This window comes from Gasterosteus aculeatus, chromosome 4 (assembly GCF_964276395.1).
Source record: "Gasterosteus aculeatus chromosome 4, fGasAcu3.hap1.1, whole genome shotgun sequence".
Taxonomy (NCBI): Eukaryota; Metazoa; Chordata; class Actinopteri; order Perciformes; family Gasterosteidae; genus Gasterosteus; species Gasterosteus aculeatus.
Window position 1 is genome coordinate 4,512,405 of NC_135691.1, and position 21,757 is coordinate 4,534,161.

A 21,757-nucleotide genomic window follows, 5' to 3' on the forward strand; every position below is an offset into this window, starting at 1 on the left:
GAAGAAGAGCCAGTGGCTTTCGGAGCTCGCTTGCTTCTGTCTGCCCGGGGGGACGGCAGGTGTTTTGGACCATGGGAGCCGAGGGCCTCCGGAGGACTGAAGGTTTTCAGCTGCAGTCACACGTGTCCCGGTACAAATGAAAGGCTCCGTGCATCATGTCCAGGAAATATAAAACCTCCACTGCGCACTAGATTCCACTTGAGAGAAAGCTTCCGCTGTGTGCAGCTTGACCCAGCAGGGTATTTGTGGTTAAAGCTTCTGTGAGGAACTTGTTTTGGTCGTGAGTGTATTCCTGATCCTCTACATGACCTCCATCAGTAAACACGACCATCAGGAGGAAGATTTACAGGAGGGGTTTGTAATGCTCGTGTGGGACACTTTAAAATGAGAGTTTTTCTGAAGGGAATTTGATCCAAAACAGAACCAAAGTTCCTTTCAGCACCGCCTGCTGCCAAGTGGGTTTTCTGTAGGAGTCAACTCACATTAATTGTTTTGTGACCAACAGTGCAACTGTATTAACCCTTTCAACCTTGACAAAAGCAGCACTCCTTATATTAGTTATAATAAAAGCCCTTGATTTCTACTTATACTGTACCACTGCTTACCAGAGGGACCCCAAATTCACTGAACAAAACAGAAGAAGCTTTAAAGATGTTGTAAAAAACGTAAGAAGCTTTAGGTTTGTACAACATGCCTCCGTAGTGGGTAATTCACACTGCTGCCCATATGAAATGAAAGAAAACCAAAAAAAAGCTCATAGCAGCTGTGGATCCGAGACCGCCGTCCTGCCTCCCAGCTTCACCTTTGACCTCTCACCTGTCTAAGTAAGAGGGTAAAGTGTGGTGGTGTCCAACTAATGCTTTATATCCACACTCAGGATTTATGCTCACAGGAAAGTTATTTTTTCCAATTTAGAAAGATGTGTGACATCCTTCAGGCGTAAAGAAACCTGATGCTAAAAGTTTGACTTTCCTGCTGGCAGTGAGTCGGTGTTGATTTATTCAGTATTTAACCAAGACCACAGACCTTTCCCTAACATCAATAAAATAGTTTGGCTGCTTACAGGAAACCATAAATACCTAATTCATGTTTGGGTTGGCACAGGAATGGTCAGGAGAAAACTGAAATAGGTTTAGTAGATGTGCTTAATATTAATATTAGAATTATTGAACAATACAAACTGGGATACCAATGTAAACAATATGAAAATGAAGAACCAGATTGATAGAAGCACTTCTACTGCTTTATTTATCAGTAAAAGTTGCTTTTTGAGGCTTTGTTGCTTCACATTCATCCTTTACAATATTTCCAAATGAAGTAATCAGTGAAATGAAGTGCTTTCATAACGCTTATGGTTATTGTCCTTTTAGCTCAAGGATAAAAAGGGGCAACCAACACGTGTAAAAGAGAGACAGGGAGGTTTCCACCCGGAGAGAAGCGCTGGGCCCACGCTGCAGAGGGGGAGACGGGGCAATGGGAGGTTTGAGACAAGGGAGGCGGGGCCTGCGAGTCCGAACTGGGACGTCCCACTGGAAATGTCTCCTGTGTGCGCTGCTGAGGCCGTTAGATCGTCCCAGGGTTCCGCTCACAGCTGACTCCTCTCCTCTGTTGTCCCTGCTCCGCAAAGAGACAAAGGTAAGAGACTTTTCTTTTTTGTTTTTGTTTGTAACGTGACACAAGTTGTGACCACTTTAGCCGCGCAGTGGGCGACTTTAGGCGATAAACCTGCTGAGGAAACTTTCCTTTTAGTTTGAGGTAGTTTAAAATTGATCTGTCTGAAGTGAATCATGAAGTCTGCAAGTTTGACCAAAGTGAACAAAGCGGAAAAGATCTTTTCTTCTCAAAAGCAGTCGGTCCACAGATTTGCACCATTTAAACTTTAAAACGTTTTTTAAAAGTTTAAATGAAAAAGAGTTGAGGGACGAAATGAGTTTAACGAGCAGCTGCCGAGGCCTCAAAGCACACGGAACAGTCTCCTCTGTCATGGCTGCAGGTAAACAAGCTGTGATTATGAGGGTTCTCTGTGCAGGTAATTGTGTGCCACATCGGCAAAGGGAGGGGCGGAGGAGGGAGGGGTGGGGGGGGGGGGGGGGGGGGGGCTGTGGGAGGGGGCAGATGGAGACACAGGCTGATGAGTTCTTGGGTTTTTCTGCTTTGTCTCAGCGCCTGCTGCCAAACGACGAATGCTTCTTAAAGCTCACGGGTCGGACGGGAGTTAAGGAGCAGAAACCACTTGTTAGAAAAGGGGAACTGGTCAGGGAGTAAAGAACGAGGAGGAGCACGGAGGGAGGGAGGGGAGGGGGGAGGGGGAGGGGGGGGGGGTGAATGAGATTACAACAAAGCTCTCATGACAGAGCAATGGGAGCCTCTCTCCTTTCCCTCCCTTCATCCCTCTGTGACTCCCCCCAGCTCCCTCCCTCCCTCCCTCCCTCCCTCTCCGTCTGTGAGATTACTCCCATGAAAAGGAATGCGGGTTGCCGTGGCGATCGGTCACCAGCTGTACGAGAGCGTTAGCTCAGATGCCTCTCGGTGTCGGGCGTCACACGGGGCTCGGCCACGGGAAGGTCTTCAGGAAAAAGTAGTTTGGGGCCTTCTCGTGTTCTGGCCTCCAGTTTGAATAAAAACATCTTTGTAAGATTCCTCTTCCATCCGGGAACCGACCCCATCCCATTACGTTTGAGCGGATGACCTGACCCGATCCCCCAACATCTGTAGAGTCTCCCTTCAGTGGGGGGGGGGGGGGGGGGTTGTACTCATCGTTCCTTCGCGTGGGCGATGCAGAAGAGCTCCCCGTAGACATGAGTCTGTACGCGTGAACAAGATGACTTGTGACGTCACAAGCAGCTCAGGAGCCAATCACGGCCCTCAATGCAAACAACGCGGATTTAGGGATTCGCTGCATTGGCATATTTTCCCAACATGTCGAATCTGAGGCGATACAGATTCTCTGAAAACGCGCTGCACTCCTTTCTCCTGTCTCTCTTTCTTCTCGACGTCCTCCCTTCGGCGGGCCGGTCTCACCTCTCCAGGGGGGCCGGAGGACAGAGAGTCGGCAGACGCAGCGTCTCTGGCTGCTTAATTGTTGAGGTGGCAGCTCTGGAGGGAAGGGGGAGGAGGGTGAAGGGGAGGAGGTGTCTGAGCCGAGGACGCTGGGAAAATAGCAGGGCCAGCTTGGAAATCTCTGGAAAAACTCTAATCCCCGACAGGAAGCGAGGATCGTACAGAGGAGGAGAGACAGAGAGAGAGAGAGAGAGAGAGAGAGAGAGAGAGAGAGAGAGAGAGGGCAAGAAAAATCATCTGGAGTTGTACGGAAGTGTTTTTGTTTGCCCGTCCAGCCGTTACATCATGACTCCACAGAGACATCACTTCCTGTTATTAATCATTTAAGTGCAACGCATCTCCATTCATGTAGGAGACCGAAAAAAGTGCAACAAAAGCACCTTTTTCTGCTCTAAAGTCTGCAGCAATACTGTCAGGCTTTTATTTTGAAGAGGCTACATAATATTTCTGGCCAAGAAAGACGACAAATACCATCACAAAGCGGCTAAAAGCTGTTCAGTGACAGCTGAAGAACCAGAGGGTCCGTACGGAGGGAAACAGGGTAAGAGGTCCGGTTGCATTGATCCTTTCTGCTTTGCTCTCCTGCTCTATTTTCCTTCATAAAGTCGGGCGTCCTACTGCCACCTGACGAGGTTCAGCTTGGTTCCCTTTGAATAAAAGTTAATGGGGTTCTTACGTTGGATTTTGAATTATTGCTGTAAATAATCTCTGTTTATGATTTAGACTATTTTTAAAGACACACAAAGGCTTGTAAACCCACCAGAAAGGTTTTGACGGACACGTTTTGTATCAGAGAGCTAAACGTTTAAATCTCTTTCTCGCTTTTCTGAGCCGCAGATTTTATTTCAGAAATTGAGCCAAATGCAAAAGTGCAAAAATGCCGATTCACGTTTTTAGTTTTTTGACTCACTTCTACTACATTCAGTTTTCATTTTGTTTGCCAAAATGCATGTTTGTAAACAGATATTTTGATAAGGTTTGGCTAAAACCAATCCCCATTCATTTAAATTCATCAAGAATCAACACGTGAAGTGAAGTGTTAAAGACGACGAGTTCCTCTGATCATAACTTCGTGCCTTTTGAGAGCGTCTTTATCATCCTGCCATTTCCAACCTCATCCCAGGAAAGTATTTCATCAACTTTGAGGTTCGGACACAATAAAGACAGACAGGAAATCTCTGTTCCTCCTCACAGCCTTTGGCTGCATATTTGCACGCCAGTGTTGTTTGCTGGCTGACGGGCCGCTACAGGTTGTTTTTCCAGGACTCCCAACCCGCCTGTTACATCACCGAGGAGCCGGAGAAAGAATTCCTCTAAACCTGCCCCCCTTTAAAGGTCACACAGGGGGAGGGAGGGAGGGAGGGAGGGAGATAGCAGGTTGTTTTTCCTCCGCAGCCAGTTTACACTCGCTCAACCTAACTAGCCTCCCAAATTAAATACGTTGGGAGGAGAAAAAAGGAGCTCCTTCATGAGCCTGAAGTTTTCCCTCCTCGCCCCGGCCCTGTTTGATTACGAGAGCGGCTTTCCAAATAAAATAATTTGTTTTGCTGCCGCGCGGGTTCGTCCGGCCCGAGCGGGGCCCGAATGGGAAGATGCTAAAACAAGAACGTGTCAAACACTTTTTCATTGAGCTTCTCTCGCGCTCCTCAGAAGTCCTTTGCCCCAAACGTTCCATCAGCGGAACTTCTCTTTTTTTCTTCCTTTTTTGATCTCTCTCTCTCTCTCTTTTTAAAAAGTACAGAGACGCGTCCTTGTGTGCGGGTTGTTTGGAGACGTCCGCGTCCTCAGCCAGGGCCGGCCTGTTATTTTCCACGTCTGAGTCTGCTAAATGACCTCTCATCTCCGGACCTTTCCAGAACACTGGTCGCCATTGTGAAGGTCCTGCTTGCTTGTTAAGCTCGGAGCGACTTGTACTTGGGTGGAACGAGGCCGTGCCACGGCCGCTCCGCGGCACCCGTGTTTCTGCATCAAAACAGCTGTGCACATCTGGGACGTCTAGATTAGTAACAGAATAAAGAGAAATAAACGAGTCTCTGAAGGCACTTCATCAGATGATCCCACCAGACCTCTCGACTGAAGAGGACGTTCCTCCGTGACCGGACTCGGTTCTGACTTATTTACCTTTTGAAGGAACCGTATCTTCTTCATTTTGATAAATTGGTTTCAAATGAGATGGTCATTTTGTGATCTTGGAGGACACAGTGTTGATGCAACGAGCCCAAACCTGCTCCGGAAAGAGAACGCTGCGTCCTGACGAAAGGATCACACACCCGTCGTTTCTAAAGACGTATTCTTTGACTATTTTGAAGATAACAAAAGGAGGGAAAAAAAAAACTCAGGTTTACGGTCGACAATTCTTTTGTTTCCCGCGTCTCTCTGCATCTGTACAAACACGCTGCCCCATTCAGACGCTTCGCATCAACAGGCCTTTCCCACGTTTAAGGACGTCCAACCGGCCAAACAAAGTGTCCCACAACCTCAAAATGTCTGGTTCAGTTTCCCTCGCGGCGACGCTTTTTGAGCCCTGGAATTCATCTCTGCTTCTCCCGTGAGACGAAAGTTTTGTTGTTGGTTGTTATCCAAGCTGCAGGAATTCCAAGTATTCCCAGCTCCGTTTTGTAAGTCTTATAATCCCAGCTAATTGTCCAGGCATCTCACTTTAGTTACAACAAGCACAAGAGTCCTTTTGATATCAACCGTTACGATCCTTTTTACCTCACCCCTACAGACCGTTCTGTCCTTTGATGTGAGAACGTGAGATGGTCTCTGGGATGTCTGGGGGAACCGGCTGGCTTCATAGAGGTGCAACGGGAGATAAGTCGTGAGAGAGGGAGGAAGGCGAAGCAATGCTCCACCATGGAACAAAGGGAGCGCTGATGTAGTGCTTGAGACCGGGCCAGAGGAAGAGAGGCCGGGAAGAGGAAGAGTCCCCAATAATGGACGCTGAGAGGAGAGAAGCAAAGATGGATCAGAGTCCATAAGAAGTAGTATTCAATGTGAGTGGGAGGCGCCGAGTGTGTGAACTCGACGACGTTGTGGCTTTGGGGTAAAAACGGAAGAAGCAAAACCCTTCGTTTTCGTCCGTGTGGAAATGTCCACACTCGTTGTCGCTGGTTTCACAAAACCAAACGCGGTGCTGCTCGGGGTTCGAACTGATCCCGAACCTGACTCCGCCCATTTATTCACCCTTAATTCAGAGCAATCAGCTGCTGTGTTGCAGGACGAGAGTAATCCATTTCAGAGGACCGAACCATGTTCTGGGAAAGACTTTTCAACGAACAACACGGGGAACGTTGAACCGGACCGGCAGCAGGCGGGCCGGACAGTGGGGGTCTTGTTCGGGGAAACCGGAGAGCGTCCATTGGTCCGTCAAAGGGAGTTGTGTTACACGTCGTGTGCACACGCCTCAGTTGTCTTCACAAAGATACTGATTATCTAGTGGAGGACATTTAAAAAGAGCGAAAATAAAATGTATACATTTTTCACCAATTTTCACACTTTTTTGTCTTAGTATTTGGTGACATTGTGGCATTATAACTAGAAGGAACGACTTGCATTCTTAAGCCAAACTACAACTACTACTGATCAGGTGCACAGCATATTCTGTAAATCGATGAAATATGATCAGACTTAAATAATAATGATGCCCAAACCCACTTTTGTCTACAAAGCAAGCTTTGTTTAGCATCCAGGTGTTCCTCAGGGAACCCTCCGAGGACTTTCTGGCCCACTTCAGTAACCCATTTGTTGTCGTTTTAAGTATGAATACTAATGTACTGCAACAAATACTTTGTATAAGCGTCAATGGGATTTAAATAATGACGAGCCAGGTTCACTCGTACGTCTGTTTGTGTCCACAGACTTTAAAGATGAGGGTGTGGATCGTCTTCCTCCTGTGCCTGGCTGGCCACGCCATGGCTGCTCCTGTAAGTGAGACCCTGTGCGTGTCTGTCTGTGTGTGTGTGTGTGTGTGTGAGCGTGTGTGTCGGCGTGGACGTGTGTGTGTGTCGTCTGCTTTTGGCATTATGTGCATGTTCCTGTCTTTGTTGGCATTCCTCAACGTCCCCTCCGTACTCCTTTCCTCCGTAATTGTGTTGTGTCCTTTAGCAGTTCCCGTGTGTGTCTACTTGTGTATGTATGTGTGTCTGTGTGCGCGTGTGTTCTTGTCAAAAGCTTGTGAATATTGCTTGTTTTTATGTGGACAAAGATTCAATATGTGTGTGTGTGTGTGTGTGTGTGTTTCAGACTGAGGAGGAGCCCATCGTGGAAGAGCTGGTCACCGAAGAGCCAGTTGTTGAGGTCAGTCCAGATGTTCCTCCTGCTTACTTTCAGCCTTTTTACAAAATCCCACTTTTAAAAATGCAACTTTGTGTTCTCTTCTCTACAATTATTCCTTTTAACGTGAGAAACCCAAACATGCAGTGAAAACGAGACACACGGCACTGACATTCCATAACCCCCCCGTCCCGTCTGCATGTGACCGTTCTGTCCTCTCCTGCTCCAGAGGTCCAGCGGGACCGGAGATCCCACAGCTGTTAACTTCAGCCGGTCCCGACAGGAAGCCTCTGCGTTCCTCTGGGCTCTACCACATGCGGACCCAGCTGCTTGTTGTTGTCGGCCACGTTTCGGTCTCGCTCGCTTCCCAGACTCTGTTTGGCCTTCAGGGAGGAGCCTCTGTCAGCGGTGGCTTTTTAACTTTTTTGGGGGTTTTTTAAGGAAAAGCAGCGAGCGTTTCGGCGTTTTTATTTGTCCTTGAAGTGGACGTCGGGCAGAAATCGAGTTCCCATTTGCTCCCGCCGCTTTGCGTCTCTCAACGCGGGATTCCTCAGCCACTAGTGAGGCTTGAGCGGCTTGTGGTCTGACCTTTGACCTGTGGTGTTCTCCAGGAGCCCGAGGTGGGGGTCAACCCGGTGCAGATTGAGATCGGAGAGTTCGACGAGGCCATCGACGCCGCGGAGGAAGAAGAAGAGGAGGTCACGACCGAGAGTGAGTTCTCAAAACGACATATTGTCACATTAATTAAATTCATTCAGTTTTCACAAACCTTGTGTGATATGTTTTAAAATAATTGTTAGAAGCAGGCAAATTCCTACAGAACATCAAACGACAAGAACACGTTGTGAGTATCAGCTCTGCTGCTCTGAGTAAAACTCCTCTCAAAGTACACGTCACCATGAGTGCGGCCGCTGTTGCCTTGACGGCCTTTTGATTTAGCCCCGACCCCGACCCAACCCAACCCAGCCCAACATCCCATAATAACACACTGGGCGGTAATGACAGGTTGCAGCGACGGAGCCGCGGGCGCAGCAGGAAGAAAGTCTGTCCAAAATGTCCAAATGTTTGGTTCTGTGTTGGAGGCTTCGCCCTCAACTTCACTTCCTCTAAACGCAGCAAGAATAAACGCTTTGCATTTCAGATTGAGGCGTCGGTTCATCCACATTATAAAAACACATCTACATGCTTTTATTTTTGTACTGATGCTAATCTATATCTCTTCACACCAATACAATGAAATCAAAGAATAGTTAATGACTTAGTTCAGTTCATCCAAATAACATGAGATCATGTTTTCTTATTTAACATTGAAGATCAAAGAGGACAATATATCTAAAAATGGTTTGGGGTAAAAGTTCTTTCACTATTAATGTCTCTAAAGTTCCTCATAGTCAATGTCATATTTTGGTGCTCAGACTGTCTCTTTTAAAGAGGTGTAGCTTTGAAGCCCAGCAATTACATTTTTTACGTAAAAAGAGAAAAAGTACTTATTTTTGTCTCTTAACCTAAAATGTTCCAGTAAGCAGCAAGTTCAGGATTATGATTTTCTTTTAAAACCAAGCTAACAGCTGCAGACAAAAACCCGCTCAGTAATCCTCCCACGTATGAATGATTTGATTTTAAAGTTTTCCTCCGGCACGGAGGAGTAATTTCCTGACAGAGAGCTTCTGCATCTCTAAGTTTGTGTCTTCTTTGTCTACAGATCCCTGCCTGAACTACAACTGCAAGAAGGGCAAAGTGTGCGAGGTGGATGAGAGCAACACCCCCATGTGTGTGTGCCAGGACCCCTCCACCTGCCCCACTGCCGAGGGGGAGTTTGAGCACGTGAGTTAAAAAAAAATCAGCCGTTTGCTTGAATGGTACAATCCTTTCCAAACTTTGACGACGCGTGACATGTGACCCTTCAGGTGTGCGGCAGCGACAACAAGACCTTCGACACCGCCTGCCACTTCTTCGCCACCAAGTGTTCCCTGGAGGGAACCAAGAAGGGCCACAAGCTGCACCTGGACTACATCGGGTCCTGCAAATGTGAGCTCCCACACGCGTGTTAAGTGTTGAGTGTTAAGGCTGCATTCTCTCTAGTGGCCACCAGGGGGCGGCTCCTCTAATCCCATAGGCGTCTATGAGAAAATGACTCTACTTCTGTCTTGATTTGTTCCCTCAGGAAACACTGTAAACATGAAGTTTCTTAGGGCGGGGCTTACTGGGATTGAATTGAGAGGCCGAGAGTTGTCCGTGTTTTCGCCTCACAGCTTTAATCCTTTCAGGGTAGTATAGCAGTTGTACCAAGCTCCGCCCTCTTCTTTACCTTCTCGTCACGTTGACCACGCCCACTTCTCAAATACGGTTCCTTGTGGGTTTGTCATTAGGATAATATTTAGACACCTCCGTATAGAACTAAACTAGCTTCAGGATTGATTAAGACGATTACGAGTCATTTAGTAAAGTAGTATATGGCCTCCGCTCCGGACACACCCGTCTGCAAAATGTTAACTGTAGCCGTGGGGAAAATACCTCTTTAACTCCAATGAGGCAGAAAAATGCGCATCTTGGTTTTGCACATGAGATATAAACAAGATCATGAGAGACAACGATGACAGAAAAGAAATCAAGTAACATATGTGATTAAAATTAATAAAAGCAATACAAACCACACATTACTCCACAAATTCAAATAAATGCATCATCTTAGTTTTTTGTTATGCTTTTAGGGGTTAAAAAAAGGATTTGAAGGCAGATATTTGAGGGAAACTTAAAAAAAAACACCAAGTATCGACGTCCTAAATCCGACGTCCTTGTCCAGCGGGTTTTTATGGATGTTGAAGAGATTTTCACAACATGATACTTCACACCATCCTTGCAGCACTTTTAACTCCCTTAGCTTTATCTTGTCTTTACGTTGCCGCTCTTCCTCTTTGTGCGTTTGTTGCCTTTTGAGGGATCAGGTGCGCTTGGTTCCATCCCACCTGCATGCTGAGCTCTCTGTGCTCTCGGCTGGCTTTGATTGATGTGCGGCTCACATCCAGTCATGTCTGGACCCGCAGGCTGCATTTCTTCCACTGTTTACGCTGCACACACACACACACACACACACACACACGCACGCACGCACGCACGCACGCGCGCTTAGCTTGAGGAAATTACTCTGGGCTGAAAGGCTCAAATGGAGATCAAGGTGTTGTTCAGTACAAAAGAACAAAGATGCATTGCATACATCATTATATATTGAGGATTAAATAATGAGATGCAGATCTTTTGGGCTTTTTTAAAATACACTTAAACCGTTTAAGTAATTTTTTTATTATAAAATGGACGTAAAAGTCCTTTAAATCTCCCAGCAGGGGATTTACCGCTGAAATGTTCAAAGACCAATTAAAACCACAACAACCACAGGGCAGGGACATCTGAGAGAACGTCTGTGGGTTTCATGAATGGAGCTGACAGTGGTTCCTCCCCGCAGACATCGAGCCCTGCATGGACACCGAGCTCGGCGAGTTCCCCCTGCGCATGAGGGACTGGCTGAAGAACGTCCTGGTGACTCTGTACGAGCGCGACGAGGACAACAACCTGCTCAACGAGAAGCAGAAGCTCAGGGTGAGTCCAGAAAGATCATGGTGGAATGTGGCTGGAACAACACACAGCAGTGTTCTGCTTTATTCCAGATTTATAACAGTTAAACATGTGATTTTTGAACAAAAGGATGAAACGCAAGCAGAATATACGGTAAAGGGCAATAAAGGGAAAATATTAATCTTACAAGAGAAATAAATCCAATCATGTCACATATTGAGAGAGCATACCAGAGAGAAGTTATGGATCCCCTGATGGTGCAAAGTACACACTTCATTTAACTTCTGTGGATTAGAAACATTTACAAACATATGAAGACAAGCTTCAAGGTGCAGCTTTCAAAAAGCAATAGTTAAAACTGTAATTAATTAAGATAAATATATTTATATACTCCAAAGCAGCCAAAGCTTCATGTTATAAAGCTGCATTCTCTCTAGTGACCACTAGGGGCGACTGAAAATGACTCTACTTCTCACTTGATCTATTCCCTCAATAAACATTTTAAACATTATGGTCTCAACCTCTAGTTTACGCTCTTCATCAATACAGCATGATGTTCATTTAGTAAACTGTGGTCCATTTAGAGTTCAATAGATTATAGAGCAGGGTGGGCTTTAGGGCGGGGCTACACACAGACGTCACTCCTCATATAAAAAAGAACATGGCAAAGACCGTAATCCAAGATGGCGACGGTGACCTCCACTTCTTACAAACAGACTGTGCTCCATAGCCCACAGTCGATGTCTGATTCCGGGTCACTAACAGTCCTTCTCCATGTGGGTTGCGTCTGCTCGGCGGGTTCAGGTGAAGAAGATCTTCGAGAACGAGAAGAGGCTGCAGGCCGGCGCACACTCCCTGGACCTGCTGGCCCACGACTTCGAGAAGAACTACAACATGTACATCTTCCCCGTGCACTGGCAGTTCGGCCAGCTGGACCAGCACCCCGTCGACGGGTACGTACCGCGCAATGAGCCAATAGTACAACACAGAAGGCGTTTTATAATAGTGCTTGAAGTATTCCCGGCCTGATAAAACTGCTTTTCGTCAGAACTAAATAGCGGAAAACCAAAAAACAGGAAAGTCGTTGATTATTGTTTCACGTCTCTCTTTGTGGGTGCTGTGCTGTCTGCAGGTACCTGACCCACACGGAGCTCTCCCCCCTGCGCGCCCCCCTCATTCCCATGGAGCATTGCACCACCCGCTTCTTCGAGCAGTGCGACGCCGACAACGACAAGTACATCGGCCTGGAGGAGTGGGCCGCCTGCTTCGGCATCAAGGAGCGTGAGTACCGAGCTAATGGACCTCTTTTTAAAAATGTTTTAGTCCCATTTTATTTTGCACAATCAGGGAAGAAGTTTTAATAGTGTAAAACAGTAGATGTGACTTTGATGTGTTTCATCCTTCTGAGGGCGTTTTGAATTATTTCCAGTAGTTTGAGAAGTTAAGTTCAGCTCCGGGTGATTTTTGATCTGCATTATTCTGTTCATGTCGTAAAATAATGGCCGGGATGTGACATCTTCAGAGTTTTATCTATGAACAAAATAGATTTCACGTGAAAGAAATTGAAACAAAAAGCAGATTTTGCTCCCTTAAGAAAGTGTTAATAAAAACTAACTCTGTTAAATGCCCTGTTCCTTATTTTCACCCAACGGGAAACCAATGTGGAATTATTTGAAAATGTGATATCCCTAATGAGCCATTGTGCTGACGGGTGGCGTTTGTGTGTTTGCAGAGGACGTGGACAACGACCTCATCGTCTAAGCGGACAACGGACTCGTAGTCGCTGCTAACGGGACGAGGTGCTGATCCATAAGTTAAAAAAATAAAGAAATCACAGTCGCGGTGCTAATTGCAAATTCCTCATTTCGTTTTTTTTTTATAATTTCTTGCCTATACCACTAAAAAAACAAAAGAAGAAAAAAAGCTAGAAAGGAGACGTGTGCACAGCCTGTACTTCATCGCTGAATTCCCAGTAAAGAAAACTAAAGACCTCTGATGTAAACGTATGTTGTTGACAATAGTTTACGTGTGTTATGGATTTGTTCAGGAGATCAATTTGAGACGAAATGTAACGGCGAAAATAAAGTTTCTAAATAAATGCTCCCTCTGCTTGCTTTCTACCAACAACCCGCTAGTTTCTGCACTCTTTGTCTCTCGCTGTCGTTGCGTTTGCTTTTGTGGTTATTGGATCTTTTGACTGCTGCTTTAAGAGTTGTTCATTTTTATTCTCCACACAGATTCCGTGTCCCAGACGAGGACACGCGTGTACTGACATTTGAACCAATAAAGAGGATATATTGTTTGGAACCTTTCCACAAGGGGAAAAGTCTCGCAGGCTGAGTTCTTTCCCCCCCCCTCAGAATCCACATGTTTCTCCTTCTGAGACGGCCGAACTCTTCACCAGAATAAAAGACTATGAAAAGATCTACGCAGGCATTCACGTCTTTCTCCTCCGAGCTTCAGTCCACGTTTCCGCCTCTCTGTGAGAAGTTTCAGTTCAGTCGGCAGAATTTCGGCTAAATCTGAAAACTGAATTCTTGTTAATGATTAGTTTAGTTTGCTTCAGGCCGTACGCGACGTGAAGCGCGGTGCTGTGGCTCGGCCGTGTTTCTTGTGTTTCTTTACAACAATAAAGTGTGCAATCGGGCAGTGAGTGGAAGCATGTGTGTGTGAGAACGAAGGGCCCTTAAAATAAACCCTGAACACAAGACTAATTAGTCTGTGACTGAAATAAGCCGTTATAATGCTGCTCGTTGATTTGGATGTGCTTCCACGGATGCTGGAACACAGTTCGAGGTTAAACATGAAGTACACACGTGTATTTATACACTTAAGTATTGCACTTTGTGGCTTCACAAAACAAGGTTTAGATGGTAAAAATGTGCTTTTCTTCCTGACCAACCACAGGCCATGAAACAAAAAGAGGCGGCAAGAACATTTTGTTCTGAAGCTGCACTGTAAACCGTCGATTTTACAACATAACACGGCTGTGTGTGTGTGTGTGTTGAAGCCACCGGCCCCCGGCTGTGCATGGAGCCGCTCGCGGTCCCCCGGGAGACGGAGCACCCTGCTACCATCCCCACCCGGTCATCCAGACCCCGGTGTCAAGAATGTGAAACAGCAGGCCGCCGCCGCCCCCCTCTGTGGCTCCGGAGCTGTAACAGGATGCTCTTCTTCTATTGGATGTCTCTGCTGAGTTAAACCTGCTTTCATCTGCACATTTAGGCTCAAGCCAGCAGGGGGACTTTGTTTGAGCTTGTTGCACGTGTTCTAGTGGATGTCCATCGAAAAAGCATATAATTATATTTATATATATTCAATTATAAAAATAAAATAATATATATTCAATTATAAAATATATATTCAGTTATAAAAAAGCCTTGTTTTCCTGATTAGATTAAGGAGCAGTTTTCCACACAAGATTCATACAACATGTGGAACGATCTAAGATTTAAAATAATATCTCAGATTGTCTTGATAAAGCACAATTTCTGAGCTACCTAGCGAGAGAGAGAGAGAGAGAGAGAGAGAGAGAGAGAGAGAGAGAGAGAGAGAGAGAGAGAGAGAGAGAGAGAGACCACCCGTAACAACGGCCTTTTTTTAAATCAAACTCCACACAAAACACTAAATATGTTTAAAAAAAAACCTATTAACTGTTTTACCATCCAAAGAATAACATCCACTGCAGCATCTTTGAACCCCGATGCAGTGTGTCTATTCTCAATACTCATGACAGAATCAGTCATGAGGACTTAAACGTGATAAAAGTTCTATACTCATTACGAAGCTAATACAAATGGCGCAGGGCCCCAGACCATGTAAGGTTATTTTCATCTCAACCAGAGGGTTTAGGGGCATTTGGGGGGGAAATTCAATGCTTAATTTAATCACAGTATCTGTGCACCTGCAATGATGTGAGAGTTTAAGGATAGTTTTGCAACAGCACCTGTTTTCCAGAGAGCGTAATAGCGAAACCCAAACGCCACATTTTCTTCTTCTTCTTCTAAAAAAAAAAGACATTCAGGTGAGCAGTCAGCTCAGGTAGACACATCCAGAACAGAACAAGCCAATATTAAACTGTGGATTAGTTAGACGCAAACTAGACGAAACACAACTGTGATGGGGTGTAGTGCAGTACTAATCAGGGAGATGGGGGGCAGGTGAGCAGGGGAGGGGGGCTGCAGTGACGGGGAGAGATCGCGTGTGACACAGAAAACAGAGCAGGTAGCTGGATGCGTTGCATCTTTAGGGGAAATTATGACCATGAGAGCAGGCGATGCGGACTTTGCGTCCCTTTGACGCCAGTAATCCACCGAATCTAAATGTACGTCAGTTGATGAGTCATCCGCTGTGATTGATCAGTTGAAATGCCGAATGTTTTGTCGCCACTATGCGGAGAAGATGGGCCGGTGCACCGCTGGCTGCGAAGCTCCAACGACAACCGGCACGCACCGGCCAATTAAACAATCTCACCTCTGCCTGTTACTGGGATGCCATTGGCCCAATAGATACATCCCTCTCCGACCGTAGCGGCAAAGCAATTGGCTGAGTCACTTTGCTTCCATCTGATTGGTCGGGCCGCTCGTAAGAGGCGGGGTGTCAAGTTCGATTGCCGGGCTGAAACCGGTAACCGAGCACTCCAGCACGTTGTGAAGCCGCTAGCGTTTCTGGCTGCCGCCGAGGTGATCTAAATAAATCACTTGTTTCTAGATTGAGGATTTTTTTGATAGTTGACCCACAGGTAAGTTGTTTTTTGGACAAACTGTCGTTCGTCTTCCGTTAGAAAAAATGCGCAAATAAGATACTCGGATTACCGGGGTCGCTTTTCGCGGCCGCGTCTACATCCTGGTGAAGACATGGTCGCTGCTAGCATTCTAGTAGCATTAGCATGGGGATCGTGCTTCAATTAAACATCACGCGTGACTGTAACCGAGTGGAAAGCACAAACCAATGCTATTGTAATTGTCGCTGTGCTGAAACGTTGGAATATAAACCCCCGTCAGCACCGTTGGTATTTTGACTTTGAATGTCCGGGGTATACCCACCGCCCATGTGTTAGCTTACTACGATCCAGTCGTGACTCCGCTCTTCGTGTCTTTACTAAGTTAACTAATGTACGTGTGTTTGCTTTTAAAACCACAGCCTATGTCTCGCGGGTTTTGCCTCCCAGTTTAATCCACTTAACCCACCCTCGCAGGACTGGGGCAGAGTACCCGGGGCACCGGCCGGAACACGTGTTGGCGAGGGGGGGGGGGCGCTTCTACTGGAACCAGGCTACACCGCGTTAGCCGGTTTCTTCCCCAGTTATTGCGGGCCGCGCGTTACCTGCCGAGCTCTTCGGAGGATTCACGTTATATCCGCAAACTGCGCACCGTCTTGTGGAGCCGCCGGCTGGAGGCGGAGGAGGAGGGTGCTGCCGCGTGCCTACAGGCCGGTAAAGTGCACCGGGACCGCGGGCACGGCGCGGCCTTTGTCTGCCTGCCATGCGCTGCTTTTTTTTTGTGTCCTCCCACCAGCTGCTGTGATGTGGCTGCTGCGGTGTAGGCATGTTTTCATATGCACTTCATATCTTCAAATAAACATTCTAGCTTCTAACCCCCCCCCCCCCCCCCCCCCGGCACGCCGTTAGCCGGTAGCATTAGCACCGAGGACCCAGCACACCGTCTGCTACTCGTAATTGGCTCAGGCCGGTGGATCATTGATGCCCGGACAACAGATGGACGGGTGTGGGAGAAAGACCCACCAAAGATGGCACTGGTACCAGTGGGTGTGCTGGTTTTAGACTCCTTGAGAGCTGCTATTTAAACCTGAGGCACTAGATGTCCAGCTGTAGATGATCCATTAAATCATCTGTTTAACCAAGACACTTATCCTCTAAACTTGCAGTAGATCCCGTAGACCTGCTTGAACGGCCAGGCTCTTTTTTGTGGTTACTTTGGGTTGTTGACGGCAACAAACATAGAACATTGCTGCCTTTAAAAAAAAAAAAACTTTATTCCACATACCAGGCAGCCACCGCTTTAATTTCCTGCTATAAGATCAACCAGCAGAGACTTGCAGAGACCATGTGGGTGACTGCACCACAAAAACAAGCTCGCTGGACTGAAGAATGTGAAGGTGTGTTGAAGCACGCATCAGCTTTTCATGCCGCCCCCCCCACCTGGCATCACAGTGGTGAATCTGAGACATGAATCTGTTTGAAGAGCGTAAACACACACACACACATGGGGGGGCAGTGAAGGGAACAAAATGTCCTCCTTAAAGATGTGACTTCTGGGACACGTTAGGTCAGGACCGTGTGCCCAATTCCTCCGGCAGATTTAGCAACCGAGACAGACGCACAATATTGTTGCTCGTCAATCCTGCTCGCGCACAAATCGCCGTGTCCGCACGCGCAACGTCTTTGGGAACTGGGTGAAACTGCACCGCATCTTTCCGCCGGTTTCCCTCTCGCCGGTCCAGTTCTGGCGTTTTCCGTTTTCATGGACGCCGCTGACCTCGGACCACCAAAGCCAGCGTTGGTTTGTGGAGGCGTTCCGCTCCCTGTAGGGGACTTGGGGTCATCGGAGTTGAAGAAATAAAAAAATCGCCGTTTTGAAGGTCAAATGGTGACTCTTGTAGCCTCTGCAATGTGAGGCTCTATGAAGTCATTTTGTATCCACTCCGTGTGAAAACAACCTGCTGATTGTAAAAGGGGACGTCTCCTTGTGTTGTGAGCCAAAACGAGCGTGATGATGTAGGAGTCATTATTTCGTGCCTGTTGTGAAATCGACGGTCACGTTTACCTGATCCCCCTCGGAATCACTTTCTCGGACATGTTATTGGCCGCTGAGTGACGTCTGGGAACAAAGACCCCTCTTAAAAGGCCAGCCATTGTTGCTGCAGTTTCTCAAAATGGTTGCTAATGGCAACCCTGATGGTTGAGCCCTTCTCTCTCTTCCTCAGATTTCCAGCTGACCAAAGAAATGGTGATGGAGAAGCCAAGTGCCCAGCTGGTCGGGCGAGAGTTTGTCCGACAGTATTACACACTGCTGAACCAGGCCCCCGACTACCTGCACAGGTACGACCTGGACACCCGGCTTGTTGTCAGTGACCTTTAAACGGTCCTCTGGGGGGTTGACCTAACGCGTCCTTTTCTTTCCACGTCCGTCTGCGCAGGTTCTATGGAAAGAACTCGTCCTACGTGCATGGCGGCCTGGACAACAACGGCAAACCCGTGGAGGCCGTGTACGGCCAGTCGGTGAGTCATTCGCCGCAGGATGCTGGCGGTGTGGCACAGTACGAACTGCTGACCCCTGCAACTGTTTACTGCAGTCTGTGTGTAGTGGAAAGTTATTTCATCGTCAGGTTTGTCTGGTATGAACCCGATGCTAGAGAACAGGCGGTAAACCATTCTAGTGAGAGCGTCCTGATTGACCCCCCCCCCCCCTCTCGCTCTGCAGGAGATCCACAAGCGGGTGATGGCTCTGAGTTTCCGCGAATGTCACACAAAGATCCGGCACGTGGACGCCCACGCCACGCTGAACGAGGGCGTGGTGGTGCAGGTGATGGGCGAGCTGTCCAACAACATGCAGCCCATGAGGAAGTTCATGCAGACCTTCGTGCTGGCGCCTGAGGTCCGTCCGCCCGTCCCCCCCCCCACGCCCCCCCCCCCCCCATGTGTGGTTTCTTGCAGCTAACGTTATTTTATTCTTCTCCAGGGAACCGTCGCAAACAAATTCTACGTCCATAACGACGTGTTCCGCTACCAGGACGAGGTGTTCAGCGACTCTGATTCCGAGGCCCCAGAAGGTGAGACCACGTCCAGTCTCTCCTCTTCGTCCTTTGCACTGCTGCCTCTTATTGAGGAGTTAAAGATCCCTGCTGTTTGTCTAGAACGTACGAGGACATTTTAGCATGCTGTTTTTCCTCTTCAGAATCTGAGGACGAGGTGGAGGACATCGAGGAGAGGGTCCCCTCCCCCGACATCGCTCATGAGGAGTCGGCCTCCTTCTACGCCCCCACAGCCTGGTACGTAAAGCTTTAAGTGGTTCCAATGGAAACTGCACAGCCACGAGTAGAAGTGGAGGAAAAGTAACCGTATCTTCAGTTCTAAGAAGAATCAGGAGTTTCTTCTACCAGCGTTTGGGAAAACCTTTCAATCTATAAACCTGGTTGCCAATATTCCCGTCACAGGAGGCAGGTTGTTGCATAACCATCTCGTACCCCTAGTTCAGAGCCGGCGATCCCCGGGGATGACGAGGAGGAAGAGGAAGAGGAAGAAGAGGGGGAGGCGGCAGCGGCGAGTCCAGAACCCGAGCCGGAGAAGGCGCCCGCTGTCGTGGAGCTGAAACCGGAGACGCAGGCGGAGACAAACGCCTCCGACGACCAGAAGCAGAAAGGCACCACGCCCGCCGCCGCCACGCCTGCCCCTGCGTCCGCAGAGCCCGCCCCCGCCGCCCCAGAGGAAAACCGGGTAGGTCCCAACGACTGCCCTCTGACATCACTTTGTCCTTTGTAGCGTTGTCCACCGGCACTGAGTGTCTCCGCTGTCGTGTGTCTCCTCACAGCCGTTCTCCTGGGCCTCCGTCACCAGTAAGAACCTCCCTCCCAGCGGGGCGGTCCCAGTCTCAGGAATCCCCCCACACGTCGTCAAAGCCCCGCCCACAGCACCGGTAGGTTTACTGAAGGCTGATGATGGTGATTTGGGAGAGGAAGGCAGCGGGACACCAGCTTGAATCGCAGCCGCTCACATGCGTCCTCATCAAAGCGCGTTGCCTCTTTCAGCCCAGAGCCGAGGTGAAGTCAGAGTCGCAGACGGCAGCACAGAGACCCCAGAGGGACCAGAGGCCGAGGGAGCCGAGGCCCGGGGGCCCCCCGCCGGTACACAGAGGACCCCGACCAGGTACACGCCGGCTCAGCATCATCACTGGCATTACCTCACTGGCGGATGTGTGGCCTCTGAGCTGAATTGTTGTCGTTTCAGTCCGGGAAGGCGAGCAGGGGGAGCAGGAGAGTCGCCGGGCCGTCCGGTACCCCGACGCCCAGCAGCTCTTCGTGGGGAACGTCCCTCACGACGTGGACAAGACTGAGCTCAAGGAGTTCTTTGAGCGTGAGTCTGAACTTTGGCGCTTAAGAAGGCGAGGTTTTCTCTGACCATCGGAACCATGGTGCTGAACGTGTGTGTGTTCCTCAGAGTACGGCACCGTCCTGGAGCTGAGGATCAACAGTGGGGGGAAGCTGCCCAACTTTGGCTTTGTGGTGTTTGACGACTCTGAACCGGTGCAGAAGATCCTCAGCAACCGGGTGAGGATGGATGTGGCTCTTTGTTCTCTACTCGGTCAGAATTGGTTTTTAAACGCTTTCTGAAGCCGTAACGTGTTCTAATGCTTTTTTTTTTTTTTTTAATCCCTCAGCCCATTAAGTTCCGAGGCGACGTGCGGCTCAATGTGGAGGAGAAAAAGACCCGGTCGGCCCGTGAGGGCGACAGGCGGGACATCCGGCCCCGTGGCCCAGGAGGCCCCGGTGGCCCCCGGGAGCGGATCGGAGGCAGCGGTGGAGGAGGACCCCGAGGACCCCCCACCCGTGGCGGCATGGCACAGAAGCCCAGCTTTGGCTCTGGGCGGGGAGCCGGGCCCGGCGAGGGCCGCTACCCGGCCCAGCGCCAGTGAGGAGAACCAACCCAACCCCCCCCCCCTCAGAGTTAGATTAACGATCCGGATTAAACTGATGGTTTTTGGTATTTTTTTTTTAACTGCAGCAGGAACCAATTAGACAAACGTGTAATATAAGAAACCTCCTTCACGCTGCAGCTTAGGAGCAGAAACAAGTGTCAGTTTCAAGTCAGTTTGGGACGCCGCTGCTTTCTGCCCCCCCTCGGTCTCTCTTAACGTGAGCACACAAGTCTTTTAACGGGGTTTCTGTTGGTGTGAAGCAGGTTTGGTCGAGCGCACAGTCTACATGACTCCTCCTCTTCCTCACCTGCTGCTCGTTTCCCTCTGAGGAATCCAGGCTGTCACTCCTCACATTTTAATGTTTTATTTGTTTTGTTTTTAATTATCTGGTCTCCATTGAATTTTTTTGTTTTTTTTTTCTTCATGCTGAACTTGAATTTATTAAACAAAAGTCAAAGCACGCAAACGCCTGAAACAAGAAAGAAAAGGGTAAATACTACTTGAATTGGGGATTAAAACACCCAGAGGTTAGGTTTTTTTTTTTCGCGTTCTCTCCCTGTTTCTTAAAGGAACGTGTACTTTACTGCTCGGGCAATCCTGTGTATTGCTGCCACCGTTGTATCTAGCGATGGATCGGTCTTTATCTTTTTACTCTATCAGGTCAAGAGCTGAACTGTAGTTTTTATTTGAGTAATGTTTGCTTGTAACGTGCAGATTCACGGGCGCGTCTTGTACATCCAATCCTAGTCGGGCTTCTGCTACCAATGCACTTCATTCGTCATGTTTAAAAACAAATGAGCTCACCTGCCGATGAACTAAATTAAAAGTGATTTACTGTTTTAAACCTTCTGGTCTGCTTCATGTTTTTAGCGGTGTTTGTTCTGTGCTTTGTGTCTTATTGGGAACAAAAAGTCAGAACACACACAAACCATGTGACACTACAGAATTATTCAAATGTACACGAGTTCAGATTAGATTCTAGCATTTTTATTAAATTGTGAGGAACTAACTCAAGCCTTTATTCTGGTGTAAGATGTATTTCTTTACATGTTTAAATGTTTTGATACTTTTCCCACATCTCAATAGACTTCAAAGATTTTATTAAAATGCTATTTAATATTTGCTATTTAACTAATTTAAGTTTTCATGAACATATAGGAGTAAAAATGTATTTAAGGACATCAACCGTGTTCTAAATA

General features: G+C 47.9%; 2 protein-coding genes across 4 annotated transcripts; both read left to right on the top strand.

Moving 5' to 3' along the window:
- Nucleotides 1-1,413: 1,413 nt before the first annotated feature.
- On the top strand, nt 1,414-13,231 carry sparc (secreted protein, acidic, cysteine-rich (osteonectin)). Of its 3 annotated transcripts, none has more exons than XM_040174495.2 (11): nt 1,414-1,635; nt 6,921-6,986; nt 7,306-7,359; nt 7,947-8,046; nt 9,038-9,159; nt 9,243-9,363; nt 10,796-10,929; nt 11,710-11,858; nt 12,038-12,186; nt 12,638-12,704; nt 13,143-13,231. In XM_040174495.2, the coding sequence occupies exons 1-10, from the start codon at nt 1,474-1,476 to the stop codon at nt 12,664-12,666; spliced, it is 1,086 nt and encodes a 361-aa protein (XP_040030429.2). In that variant the 5' UTR covers nt 1,414-1,473; the 3' UTR covers nt 12,667-12,704; nt 13,143-13,231. The 3 variants fall into 3 exon arrangements, with proteins under 3 accessions (XP_040030429.2, XP_077958102.1, XP_077958101.1); XM_078101976.1 differs by having other exon boundaries at nt 1,459-1,635; nt 6,891-6,986; XM_078101975.1 differs by having other exon boundaries at nt 1,459-1,635; nt 6,891-6,986; nt 12,638-13,231.
- Nucleotides 13,232-15,309: 2,078 nt separating this feature from the next.
- Nucleotides 15,310-21,402, top strand: g3bp1 (GTPase activating protein (SH3 domain) binding protein 1). Its single transcript, XM_040174767.2, has 12 exons — nt 15,310-15,646; nt 17,851-17,965; nt 18,064-18,145; nt 18,348-18,521; nt 18,606-18,696; nt 18,822-18,915; nt 19,117-19,360; nt 19,455-19,559; nt 19,672-19,789; nt 19,871-19,996; nt 20,081-20,190; nt 20,301-21,402. The coding sequence occupies exons 2-12, from the start codon at nt 17,871-17,873 to the stop codon at nt 20,553-20,555; spliced, it is 1,494 nt and encodes a 497-aa protein (XP_040030701.2). The 5' UTR covers nt 15,310-15,646; nt 17,851-17,870; the 3' UTR covers nt 20,556-21,402.
- The last annotated feature ends 355 nt before the right edge of the window (nt 21,403-21,757 follow it).

Bases quoted from the DNA above. Each gene is read 5' to 3' on its own strand.
- sparc (XM_078101975.1), top strand. From the start codon at position 1,474: ATGGGAGGTTTGAGACAAGGGAGGCGGGGCCTGCGAGTCCGAACTGGG. The intron at 6,987-7,305 runs GTAAGTGAGACC...TGTGTGTTTCAG, and splicing joins GCCACGCCATGGCTGCTCCT to ACTGAGGAGGAGCCCATCGT. The intron at 9,364-10,795 runs GTGAGCTCCCAC...TCCTCCCCGCAG, and splicing joins CTACATCGGGTCCTGCAAAT to ACATCGAGCCCTGCATGGAC.
- g3bp1 (XM_040174767.2), top strand. From the start codon at position 17,871: ATGGTGATGGAGAAGCCAAGTGCCCAGCTGGTCGGGCGAGAGTTTGTC. The intron at 19,560-19,671 runs GTAGGTTTACTG...TGCCTCTTTCAG, and splicing joins AAGCCCCGCCCACAGCACCG to CCCAGAGCCGAGGTGAAGTC. The intron at 20,191-20,300 runs GTGAGGATGGAT...TTAATCCCTCAG, and splicing joins AGAAGATCCTCAGCAACCGG to CCCATTAAGTTCCGAGGCGA.